Raw genomic sequence first — 13,132 nt, 5'->3', positions numbered from 1 at the left:
AACTAACAGCTGAGTTTCACTTCTTTGCAATACACCTTGTTTGCCTGTGCTCTTCAGCTTCTATCACAAGAAGCGAGCTAGTCACTTGCGCTTCTAAAAACATATATGTTGTAACGTTAATTTAACCTCCACATTATTATTTAAAATAATTGGTGCTTGAAAACCCCTCCAACTTTCACATGTTAACGTTAGTCCAAGGTCACACAAAACTAAGTTCAATGTTTTTTATCACACTCCACATTAAAGGGACTGTTTGTGAGAATCAGACATGCTTCTTAACAGCGACACCTGTGGCCGTTAAGTCAGCGTCGGGCTCGCGCTTTTGCTCGCTCTACATAGACATGAACTAGCATTGCTCAAAACAGTGAGGCAACACACGTCAGCTAAAACCACAATATCACTCTATATTTCAGCTGCTTGGCAGTAATGTTAGCTGACCAGACGAAGGTCTCTCCATGAATCAATGCTGATCCTAGTGTTGGCTTCTCCTGCTTCAGCCGGCACCCGGTCGGAGACGATAAAGTTTCTCGCTGCAGAGCCCCGTCATTTCAAAAGACACGGAAAACCTCTGTTGGTCTGGAGGAGCTGCAGCATTTATTTCTGCACTAACGTCCACTAGTATTCACTAGATATTCTCAGAGCGACAAAGTCTTCTGCAGTGTGCGCACATGCACGTGAGGTGGAGCGAGCTGTGTGAAGGCAGGCAGGCAGAGGAGCAGAGTACAGCAGAGAATCCGGTCCTGGAGACCGAAGCTACGGTCTCCCCCGCGTACTACGACCGCGGCCAACACTGTTTTGCAAGACAGGCTTCACTAGATAGAACTTTGCGGTTTTGGTGCTTCCGTGTAGTTTGTGTTGGAGTCTTGTCTGAACAGCGTAGCCACACGCGAACATGCATGGGACACGCGACCCTGGTAATTTATTCGTGTAAGAAGTTACAAACAGTCCCTTTAATTTAACCTCCACATTATTATTGAAAATAATTGGTGCTTGTTAACGTTAGTCCAATTACACTCCTACAGAATTGTCGAAGATATAAACATGATTTCGCCATTTAGTGGGAATAAAATGCGTGCTTTGTCCTGAAGAAAAGACATTGGATTAAATTAAGGTAGAATGAAAATGATTTGATTGGGATCATTATGTGTGCTCTGCAAATGTCAAGATAATCAAATTTCAAGATTATACAGTATTTTTGATATATTACCTAATTCATTGTGAACGAGTAGAAACTTTGACCTCATGATGGTGCTAGAGGAAACATTGGTGCTACTGTACATGAAAGATCAAGAGGTCAGGAAATAACTACAAATCATCCTCAGGAGAAAAATGATATTCATATAAGATCAAATGTAATGGACATTTTGCCAGTTGTTTTGATAGTTGCTCGGACCAACATCAAAATCCTAAAACCAATAGCAGGACAAAAATGAATCAGCCAAAGACTGATAGTAAAATTGTTTTAGCCCTCTGTGGAAAACATGATAATAAGACAAATTTAAGGGGGCCAGCTTATTTAATTTCACCCCTAGTCAGCTCTCTTATTATAGATGACAGTTCATAATGTTTCTCTGATTTTCCTCCAGCCTTGCATCAGGAGGGTCTGTTCAGAGTGAACGGGAATGTCCGTTCTGTGGAGACCCTGAAACAGCGGCTGGAGAGTGGAGAGGATGTGGACCTTCTCTCTGAATCTGATTTGAGTACAGTGGCCAGCTTGCTCAAGCGGTACCTCAGGGACCTGCCAGTGGGTCTGGTAGACTCAACAGTCCAACAGGCGCTGATCCAGCTCCACCAAGGTAACAGAAAGTAGTTTCTCTAGACTTATCCTACCAGCTCAAGTAGATCACTTTACATTTTTAAACCATCATATGATCCCTTTTCTGAACAACTTCCCAAATCCACAATGTGATATTTATATCCTCACAAGTATAGTGAATATGTGGATGATGTAAGCAAAGCTATTTTTAAGCGCTGAAATGTACTATTAGCACCGCAGTCAGCTGCACCAGAGGGCATATAATGGCAGTGTGTGGGGGGGGGGTGTATGAGAGAAAGAGAGGGAGTCTATGTGACAAGAAGAGTGATGGACCTCATATTTTTGGCAATAATCTTGGAGGTCATGAAAGGTAAAGTGAATGATTTGGCAGGTGTAGTGTGTCTGTGCTCACTCTGCTCCCCTCCATCACTGGGTTTAATCTGTTTAATGGGAGGAGAGTGCACATTTTGGCGGCAGTATTTGCTTTTCCCTTACAGACCCCATAAATATCAGACTATTTTTCAGGGCCTGCAGCCAAACACTGCATTAAATAACCTCTCTTTGTTGTAGGACTTGGCCATAACTACTGAGTAAAATGAGTTTGCTATACTTTGTAAAATTTGTTTGGCCTCCTTGCCAGTATTTGTCAAACTTAAAAACATCAAAGGTGTATGATGAATGGATGGATAGGCAGATGAAGTTGCAGATTGATTAGTTGTATGATAAACTATGTGCCTCAATTAAGTCAACAATGTCTGCACATCTCAATAAGGACAGTAAGACTTAAGTGAGACTTCAATTTATCCAGTTAAAAATCAAACACACTCATTTCCTGGTTACAATGTGTTAAATGTTAAGATTTTTACATTTCACAATTTAATGTTTTAATGTCCCTTGTTGATATATTTTTTTTTCTCTCGATTTTGACTGTACTTAGTTCTTAATAATTCATTTTAAATCAGTGACTCCTTATTGTCCCCCATTGCTCTCTGCATTACTAGTACAAAATCATGGTTGATACAGAACGGTTTTGATATTGATGCTGTCATATTTTGCTATGTATTTGTTTTGATTTGAAAAAGTAAAATAAATAACATTGGTGCTACCTTTTATTTTCAGTGTAATCTAACAAAAACATTCAAGCAAAAGTGTTCAGTTTATCACCTTAAATTCAATTAATTCTGCTGGTCTCTTATGTCCACGCACATCGTATGTCATTCTCTGCAGTGATTTTTGGTCTTCTGACTGTCTGGCTTTATGTTGGTGTGTCTTTTGATGTGCATCCTCTTTGTTTAAGTGGCCTCTACATACATGTAATTGCTTGTAAGTGGTTTTTTTTTCCATCCACTGGGTGTGTGTGTCTAATGTACTAACCTTCAAAAACCCACACATGTATTTACTTTACACACTTGTGCACACTGCACACACATACACACACAATCAGACCCAGCTAGAGTAGTTGTGATCGCTCTAAGCCATTATTCTCCCCATCACGCTCTACTTACTCAGACAGACGTACACACATTCCCGCCTTCATATATACATGCACACACTCACGTAGGCCCACGCACGTTTGCGTCACTCATTCATTCGGGATCAGAAGCCATATCCGTTTATCCAACTCTGACCCAATTATGTGTGCGCAGTAATAGCATCAACATACTTTCAGGCTCTTTGCTCTAATACTCACATAGTTACCACAACTACAGATTAGATATTACAGAGAGCAGGTGGACGGAGCTATCGCTGCCTCCTGGAGACCGGCTGTAAAACTATTTACTAAACTTAACTTTACCATGTTTCACTAAAAGTCTATTTACATTTTCCTGCTCCAAAGTAAATCCAGTTGGTCGTGTCACTCAGCATTTCATTCTTGGTCATCTGACTGTGGGCGAAAAGACTTGACCAATGTTGAGTTATGGCTGCTTCAAGTACTGGAGCATTTATCAACTTTCCTACTAAAATGTTTTAGTCAGAAGTTTCAGTTTTTCTGAACGGGAAACACCAGTAACTGTAAAAAAAAATGAAAATAGCAGGATCCCAACCTTTGACTTGTTCTGATGTCTTGTTGTGTGTCCATAGAGTGCGGTGATGTCTCTTGGTCAGATATGAGAAACCTGCTCCTGCAGCTTCCAGACGTCCACCACAGTCTCCTCCGCTACCTCTGCCACTTCCTCACCCTTGTCGAGTGCAACCACAAAGAAAACCGTATGACTGCCCTCAATCTCGCCACCGTGTTTGGACCCAGTGTCTTCCAGTGAGTTGAACGTTTTTTTAAAGATATACATCAAAATAAACACCCATAGACCAATTTCACCATCACCCCAGCATTAAATTTTTGCTTTGTATCCTTCATATACATATAATGTATAACAAGACAATGTTAAGTACTTACATGTATTGACAACAGTTTTGTTAAAGCTTTCAACCTGCATTTATAGATATTTTTTTGTCCTTTAGGGGGCACCGCAGCAAGCTCAAACACAACATTGACATATTATTAATGATATGATAAGTTGATATGGTAAAAGTGTTAGCAAATAGTTGCCTATAAACACATCCAGCAGATACGGAGCAACATTAGCATTCATTTAGAGTTGTGTTTCTACCCACCTGATGAATTTAAGTCCAAAATAGAGTGCTCCAGGATTACGTATTTTTGTAGGCCAACCAGGAAGTTAGCATCGCCCTGGTTCCCTCGACAAAAAGCCAATGGGATTTTTCCATTGGGTTTTGGATTATTACAGAAAATAAGCTCTACGGCAAACGCACGTTTATAATACTTACACGTTTTGTTCAGCAAAATAATCTCCACAAATGAACAGCATTTTTATGATTTTTGAAGTGTGAATGCAAACGATAGAAGTAAAAAGCTAACGTTAGGCTATAAACGAACTACACCACGGTCACATGAATGTGAGTATACACAATGAGACTGTAAAGCCTGACGAGTCGGCTCAATGTCGTTTAGTAGTCTCATTTAGCCGCTTTTTTTAAGACATATAAAAGCTTAAAAATCCACAAGTATTTATTTATGTCGAAGAACAAAACGTTAAAATCTTTTAAGCTTGTGTTTACCACAGACCTTATTTCAGGCATATAACTAAAAACCCATTAAAAAAAACCATTGACTTACAGACGAGGGAACCGGAAATGCTAAATTGCTAACTAATTTTCCTGTTTTAGGACTCTATTCACTATTGTTTTAGCTCTGTTTTGATCCCCACCAACTTGTGCGGGAAGTATCTGGCTCATTAGCTGCTAAATGTTCCACTATGTTCACCAGCTCGTTGCTAACTTTGTCTGTCTGCCATTTGGTGCTGGGCATGTGGAGTACAGTCAGTTTATCATAGAAAATAGAATATCATAGAATATCTTATCTTATCATAGAAAACGGCTGCCTGCTGCTGTTGGAAATGAGGTTAATAAGAATGATCCAAAGCAGCAAAGTAGCAAGCCGAAAAATAAGCAATAAGCTGGAAGAGATGTATAGAATAGTTACAGTAAAAACAGAAAGAAATCTAACTTATTACATTGAGTATAGTCATTTTAAAATGCTTAAGATATACCAGTCAGTGTAAGTGCCTTATACTTGCATCAGTATCATACTCACAACCCAATTTCCAATTGGGTTGGGGGGTTAAATTAATGCCTCGGTCTTACATTAGTTTTAATGATTAACACTCAAAGGCAAACTAAACGTATTCATCCACATCTGCAGTCCTGTTTACAGGCCTACTTTAGTGTGGTCATATCCTTGAAGAACATAACTGACATTCCTGAAAGTTTTGGCAAGTTTGGTGTTTTGATTGTGACCTTTAGCATCCATGTTTGTTGCAGTCTTTAAATAACAGAGTCAAAGACAACTTTGCTGTGTCTGGAAAAAAACAGGCATGCAGGCGGTCCTGATAGCTAAAGCTGAGGGATTCAATCATCTTTCCCACCTATTTCTGTTGAGTGAGTCAGATATTAAACATCGGTTTCATATGTCAGCGCCGTAGGATGGGTAGAATGATTACACTCTCAAAACATGCAGTACATATTGAGTTTACCCCACAGACACTGCAGCTGTTTTTGTAAAATGTGTCAATAATTGAAGACCAAAAAAGCTTTTTAAACATTTTTATTTGAAGCAGAATAAATGGCTTGGCCTGTACTTTATTGGGGGAACATCTATGTATGTTAATCAAGAAACAGGCCAATGTGAAAGTATAAACATAAAAGATTACATAATGAGAACATGGCTGCTGTAAATGCTCTCTGTCCTGGCCTTTTTTTAATCTGTCATAATATTTGTCCAGCAGGTGGTGCTGTAGCTTATTTAGTGAAGATAAAATCATGACGTGTAAACGTCTGCTAGTGATACTTACATGGTATTACATTGCTCATAAATGTCCCATTAATACGTTTTTTTACATTTTTCATCAGATGTTTGACATTACATTAATCAAAAGTCACGCTGTAGGTTAAAGAACACTGATTAAGTTTAGTGAACAGTTTCAAAGTAAATGTTATATATAAGACACTGTTCCATTGTGTCATGTATTTGATTGTTACTACAATGTTCATAAATAAATGATGCATCAGTGGTTTCATATGCCTCCATGCAGCTGCTAAACTAAGTACCTCTGTTCTCACTGGTCTATTTATGCTGGACTTACTGGACAGTGAGTTTCAAACCATGCTGGTACATTTCGGCCTACAGAGTTCAGGCCAGGAAACCCTGCATGGTAAAAAGATCAAGCCTTACTGTAAGGAATAGAGAAGAAGATGAAACTGTACTGGATATGTTTTCATGCTGTACAAGCTGTTCTCTTCATCAGAGGCTCTACTTGTGTGTGTATTGAAGTTATATAATTAGGCCTAGTGTACATCTCAACCAGCTGTTCAGTAGCATCAGACATCATATTCACTAGGGCGGCTGAATTCTTCTTTGGGCGCTTTCACAAGCCAATATGTTGTCCATTTGAGTCGAACTCTGGTCCGGTTCAACCCCTGGTGCAGTTCGTTTGGGCAGTTGTGAACACAGTAACCGTACTCTGGTGCCAACCAAAACAACCGATCCGACTTGGACTTCTGCATAAGTCTGATGTTTTCTTGACATCTGGGCTGAAAAGAATATACAGAATATGCTAAATAAAGTCCACAAAAATAGTGACATTTATAAAGTCATTCCAGATAAACTGGAAGAGAAGGGATTCGTGCGCACGGTAGATCAGTGCCGAGTCAAAGAGAAAAAAACTCAATATTTCAAAGTCTCTGATTCCCTGTATAGAAGTGGTAGCTCTAGAGACGGAAAAGATAAATGTGAAACTGAACCAGGCTAAATAGAAAATGAACTAAAACTATCAGTTTCACTCTGATTCTGACTAGCCAAACGAACTATGGCTTTTGAAAGCGCCCTTTGTTAATCAAGTCCACTAACTGATGACTAATTTTTAATTTCAGTATCAAAATTATTGTTGAATTAGTTGAATGCTGCAAAGTGAAAGAAAGAAACAAATTAATTAACAAAGTCTCAACTTTATTTTTCACTGCTACTGTCATGTTTAAAGAATTTGATGAAATCTCATCAGTTTGCTTTTTTTTTCGTCTCTTCTCCCTCTTTTCCAGCGTGGGTCTTGGTTTCGAAGCGATGAAGGACCAAAATATCTGTAACAAGATCATGGTCAAGCTCATCCAGAACTACAGCAATATATTTGAGTCGGCCAGAGACGGAAAAGGCTGCACAGAAGAGCTGTCAAACCGTATTATTGTCAAGGTGTTGTATACTCATAGGAGCACCAGATGCCAATGTTTATATGAAATAGATCTGTGTCGGTGGTCAGTACAATGTAGTGCAACTGGTAAGACAACCAACTGTGAGTCACATGTTGTGCCCATGCACTTTAAACAGTATGAGCTCCTCTCTGGACTGTGACCTCACCCTCTGCCCATCCACTTGGAGGAGTGATAGTTTATAAATACAAGTTAAAATAATATCAAGTTAAAATTGATTTAACTATTGATCTTATATCTCAGCCTTGCAGGAGTGACTCCTCCACAGGTGGCTGTTTTGAGTCTCTGGTTGTTGATTTATATTTGCTGCTTCGATGGCTGATGTCTTTATTGATTAGCTAGTTTATCTGGTCTGCTGGTTTTCCTGGCGGCATCCTGCTGCTGCAAGAAACAGCACAGCAGCAAACCATCCATTTTAAAGTCATTTAAGTCATATGATCTCAGACTCTGGTTGAGAATGTTACATTTCTTAAAATACATTAAGAATTGTGCGAATAGATTCAGATCAATATTTATTTTCAATATAGTTTCACTGTTTTTTTAGTCAAATATATATAAATGTAGAGCTTTTTTAAGCAAAATGAAATTAAACCAAAATTTTAAATAATATTTAGATTTTTTGACCATTTTGTTTGTATTTATAATATTTTTCACAAGCTAAGAAAAATAGCTTTGTTTCAAGCATTTTTTCAGATAATGGGATTTTTAAATGGCTTATTTAGCATCAAAAGTAGGAGCACTTAAATTTATCTGAAAAGTTCAAAATCCCCAAACTGTTTTTTTATTCATTTATTTATTCATTTATGTTTCTATTATTTTCTCAAGTAGTCAAACTGGAATATACTGGAGAAAAAAAATATACTATCTTTAGCCTATAAAATATCCACCAATGTAGAATGAATGGTCCTAAAACCCCCATAATCCCTTGAGAAATTATCGTCATCATTATGATATTATTATTATGACGTCAGTGTCTTTGATGGTATTTACAGACTTGTAAAAATGTCAAACTCTTGCGTATGTTTCGTGAACCTCGTGAACATAAAGGAAACAAGCAACGTCAACACAGAAAGGGCAGAGAATCAAAGCTGTTAGCTTTATGACCATTTTAGTGAGTGTGACATATTTGATATCTTCACATAAATTGAAGTTTGGACCAGTCCAGTGAAGAAGGTGAAATGAGAAGAATATTTACTGCTGCAACAGCTGCAGTATCTTTTCAACTATCCTATCACAAGCAAAACCAGTCTATAGCAAACGTCTGACTGTTGATTGATGACTGTGTTATTGGCATGAAACATGACATGGGCCATTGGATGCCGGTGGGATTTAGCTCCCCGTGACTTTGACCTCTCATCTCTTCGCTCAGGGTACCTCTCCTCCCATTTTTAACATCATCAAACATAGTGTCTGGTTCCCATGTGACACTATGCATATCATGCAAAATAAAACTGCTGAAGATGTTAATAATTAAGAAATTATGTGAACACATGACATGCAACCTGAGCTCATGAAATCCAAAAGTCCATATTCCTTGTAGCGGTAAAATAATATCGATATAGTGAAGATATAGTGTAATGTTTTGTGATAACATTTCCAGTCACGAATGTCAGTGCTGTGTTGCACAGTCACCTGAGACCCCGCTGAACTATGGGAAACCCTTCAGTCAGAATGAGGTTGTCTTACACACAAACACATATGCACAGGCACGCACAACCTACTGAGGCCCCTCTCCTACTGACCCCCCTGTTTGAACGCAGCACATATGATCACCGGTGTTGCCTTTTCCTCCAGCCACAAAATGCTGATGAGCAGGAGGCGTGCATGAAGGTGTTTATGTGAGCGTTTGAGGATGCAGATTGTCAACCTGTTAAAATCTATTCTCAACCCTGTTGTTAAGGCTGACAGAAGAAAAGCAAAAGTAGAACACACATGCCCAGGAGTTTTATAAAATGACTCCCTGGTTGTAAAAGGATATTTCATAGCTACTGTATATATGAAGCTATAGTTACCACAATAAGAGCTGGAGAACAAAGTTTATTTTCCTTTTGCTACTCTAATGTACAGTATGTGCATTACGAATGTGATGTCTTCTTTTGTCCTCTTTCTGGTCTCAGGAGATGCACATGACGGATGCAGACACACAGGAGTCACACAGCAACCTCACTGCAAACACACCGACACCGGCTCCCAGAAAGAAGGTGTGTGATGGGCTTTACAGCAGCACGCCTGCATCTGTGCGTCTTTGTTTATGTGTTAATTCTCCTCAGTGTGCCTGCTATGGAAGCCTGCGTCTGCGTCTCTCTGCTGTGAAATGCAGTGTTTTATGCGTGACATTCCCAGATCAAAACTTGCATGAACCCTTTGAAATTCCTTTACATAGTCCTTTTTAACACCAACCATGTGATCTGTGTGATGTGATTAACATAACATGGGCATGTTTTGGAAAAGCTGTTTTCCAACACAAAAGCCATTTCTGTTTGCGTCTGTGTACTCTAGGTTTTTCTTTGAGCTTTAAAGAGTGTCAGCTGACTTGTGCGTACTGCCTGCAATGGTAATCAGGTCACTCACTCTGAAGAGATGATGACCGTTTTAATAATAAGCAACTGACATTACTGATAAGTTATCATTTCTTCTCAGGATAGTGAGTCTTTAGATAGTGTTTATAATTTTAGTGTAGCATTTACTGTAGCTTGTCAGATTTTATCAAAATAATTATATATAGAGAAATGTAGCAAAGTACTTGCTTTAGGTTATATTAATTTATGATTAACATTACATCCAAAAATAATGTTTCTGTGCACTTTAAATCTTAATCTCTTTGCATTTTCTCTCCATACATTTTTTCCAAGGCTGGACAAAAAACCCCACCACAAGATGCAGAACCTCTGAACAAATCCTCCACTAACACTCCAAAGGCGAGGCGGAGGAAAAAGAAGGTACAGAAAATAAGAGTTTGTTCCCGTCATTAAGTAAAGTGATTAGTTGTTCTTGTTTAAGGGGTTTGGCCTAATGGTTTACTACAGTCTATTTCTCACCCTTTCCAATAAATACTTCCTGCTTTCTTATCTGCTGCATTGCCTTGGTGCTGATTAGCATGAGGTCATCTCTCAGACAGCCTCTGATGCATGTGGCCTCGTTGCTCGGTCACATGATGTGATTTGATAAAGGCAATCTGCTGCAGGAAACAACAGCACACTTATTTGCAGTGAGAGACATACACAGGCTATGGTATGCTCTTCTAACTGTGTTGTAGCATTGTTACAGATGAACCCTGCCACAAAAGCTGCATTTGGTCATGAATTTAATAAATTAAGGAAATTATAAATTTCCTGTTTGTGTACATGTAATAGATATTGAGCTCTGGCTTCATTTTTATTTTTTATCAAGGTCGATATGAGAGCTAAGTTTAGCATAATAAATTCAGTTTTAAAGTCGGTTATTTTGATCTCACATAGATGCAACATTAACTGTGTTTACGTTCATATTTGTATACTGTATGTGATGAATATAGTAATGTCTGTGAGGTGTGGCTTCAGTTTGACAACAAAGACAGACTCGCTGTGGTTGTTGTGAATTCAGTTTAACAGAGATCTGATGCCATAAATGCGGTCCACATATCAAGACCAGTGTCACTGTAGAGATAAAAGAAATGCTGACTGACAGCAAGATAAGCTCAGGAGGGTCAAACGTCTGCTGATGAAGGATGTTTACTTCCCCCAGTAGTCAGTGAAACATCTAATGCTTTTAGCAGAGCTGGTAACTATTTTTAAATGCCTGAAGTTACTTCAATTTTTAAGCTAAGAAGGTAATGCTTGCTCTTCCACACTCACTATGCATGTAAGTGCACAGCTATGCAGCGAGCTAAACATACTTCCTATAAAGGGTGATGACGTCAGATTCCCTTTGACGTTTCTATTGACCATTTCACAGTTGTACACTTTCCAAATGTGTCACCGTTTATTTCCCGTTGCAGTGTACGTGAATGACATCAGCTGACAGGCAGTAGACATGGACCCAAGCTGTTGCCTAGCAATGCAATTCAGTTAAAACGGTAGACCGGACTAGGAAATAAACTGGGACACATTTGGAATGTTTACGTTTACAACTGTGAATTGGTCTATTGCATAGATATAACAGTTTTAACAACACACTCCTCACTTCCTACGAAAGTGAAAATAGCATTTACTGTAAAAGGCTTGAGCTCCTTAATGATTTATCAGGTGATTCATCACTATAAATATTAACTTTTACTGCAGAATTTTCCAAACACTCCTGTAAAACCTCTTCTATAAAACTGTTTTCACTCTCAAGGCTAGACTCAACACAGATTTGACTTTGATGCTTGCTACTACTAAATATACCGTTAAAAGTCTACATTTTGGACTGATCACAGCTCACACATCACCACCAGAGCAACGCTATATGTTTGGTACTGTGGCACTGCGAGACAAAGGTGAATAAGTCTATAAATTATACAGTATTTAACAGCCTCAAGCCAACAAACACACCCACTTTAATTAGAGCCCTAAGCACTGTTTGATTTATGATTGGAACTTTTGAGATGTTTATGTTGGTACATGAGCTTTGGACTCCAAAAGTGGCACAGTTATTACTGTTAGAGTAGGCCTATTACTAAGTCCTTGTTGTTGAATAAATACAGCATTGCAAGAAACCCATCTGTTGCTATGGTAGGAACACAAAAACAATTTAATATTTTTTAAAAATCTCTTTGAGCAAAAGTGCTTACACAAACAACCACTATTTTAAAAAGTCTAGTGAAAGTATTTTTGGTGGTTGTGCAAGCAAGAACAGGTATGGATCATATTGCAAAGACACTTTGAAAAACTGGACATCTGAGAAATGAGCTGTCAGTCAGTGAATAGAGATCAGTTAACAGCGACACATGTTTCAAGGCCAGATACAAATGCTTTTTCATTATAGCAGATTATTGCAGAGAAAGTAACATTTTGAGCTCTAAATATTTTATTTGGCTTTCTTCGCAGTCTTTTGAGATTTTAGTTCAAATCATTGGTTAATCCATGATTTAGAAACCAGGTCATATCCTCATTTTGGTCTGTCAGGCTTCTTTGCCATCTGGCCTATTTAGCTCCCTCTTGGTTTTAGCGCCTGTTTATGCATCGGCAGAAACTGAGAACCAGGAATGGAGGCAGCATGACGGGTCAGTGGTTAACACTATTCAAACTGACCTGCACTTTGAGTTTTAGCTTTGTCCGTTTGGAGTTTCCATGACTGTGTTTGAAATCATTCACTATGGTCAGTATGCATACTATGTCACCATGTCAAAATGTAATTTTGTAGTGTGTCTAGTGAGAAATATTATACCCTATATAATGGGCTTAAATGATCTACTTTTAACCCAACGATGTACAAAACGCATAATTGAAACACCTTAACATCATAGACCAACCGAGATGTCAGCACCATCTCACCAACACTGTTGAAGTTCATTATCACAACAACACCCTTTTCTAAAATTGTTGGAAAGTGTTCACAACGGTCAGAGGCCAGTCTGAAGCCTCTTTTGTTAGCAGGAAATACTTGGCCATGTTTAATATGAACATTTATATAACGTTT

The 13,132-nt window shown here is 38.6% G+C and overlaps 1 protein-coding gene across 6 annotated transcripts in view; it reads left to right on the top strand.

Moving 5' to 3' along the window:
* fam13a (family with sequence similarity 13 member A) overlaps positions 1-13,132 on the top strand; it is a 65,040-nt gene that overhangs the window by 7,574 nt on the left and 44,334 nt on the right. For all 6 annotated transcript variants that reach the window (XM_074629387.1, XM_074629383.1, XM_074629386.1 and 3 more), the window contains 5 exons: positions 1,587-1,796; positions 3,839-4,013; positions 7,370-7,517; positions 9,652-9,735; positions 10,387-10,473. In XM_074629387.1, coding sequence (XP_074485488.1) covers positions 1,587-1,796; positions 3,839-4,013; positions 7,370-7,517; positions 9,652-9,735; positions 10,387-10,473 — 704 coding nt within the window. The remainder of the gene's footprint in view (positions 1-1,586; positions 1,797-3,838; positions 4,014-7,369; positions 7,518-9,651; positions 9,736-10,386; positions 10,474-13,132) is intronic.

This window comes from Sebastes fasciatus, chromosome 3 (genome assembly GCF_043250625.1).
Source record: "Sebastes fasciatus isolate fSebFas1 chromosome 3, fSebFas1.pri, whole genome shotgun sequence".
Taxonomy (NCBI): Eukaryota; Metazoa; Chordata; class Actinopteri; order Perciformes; family Sebastidae; genus Sebastes; species Sebastes fasciatus.
This window is presented reverse-complemented; position numbering and strand designations above follow the sequence as displayed.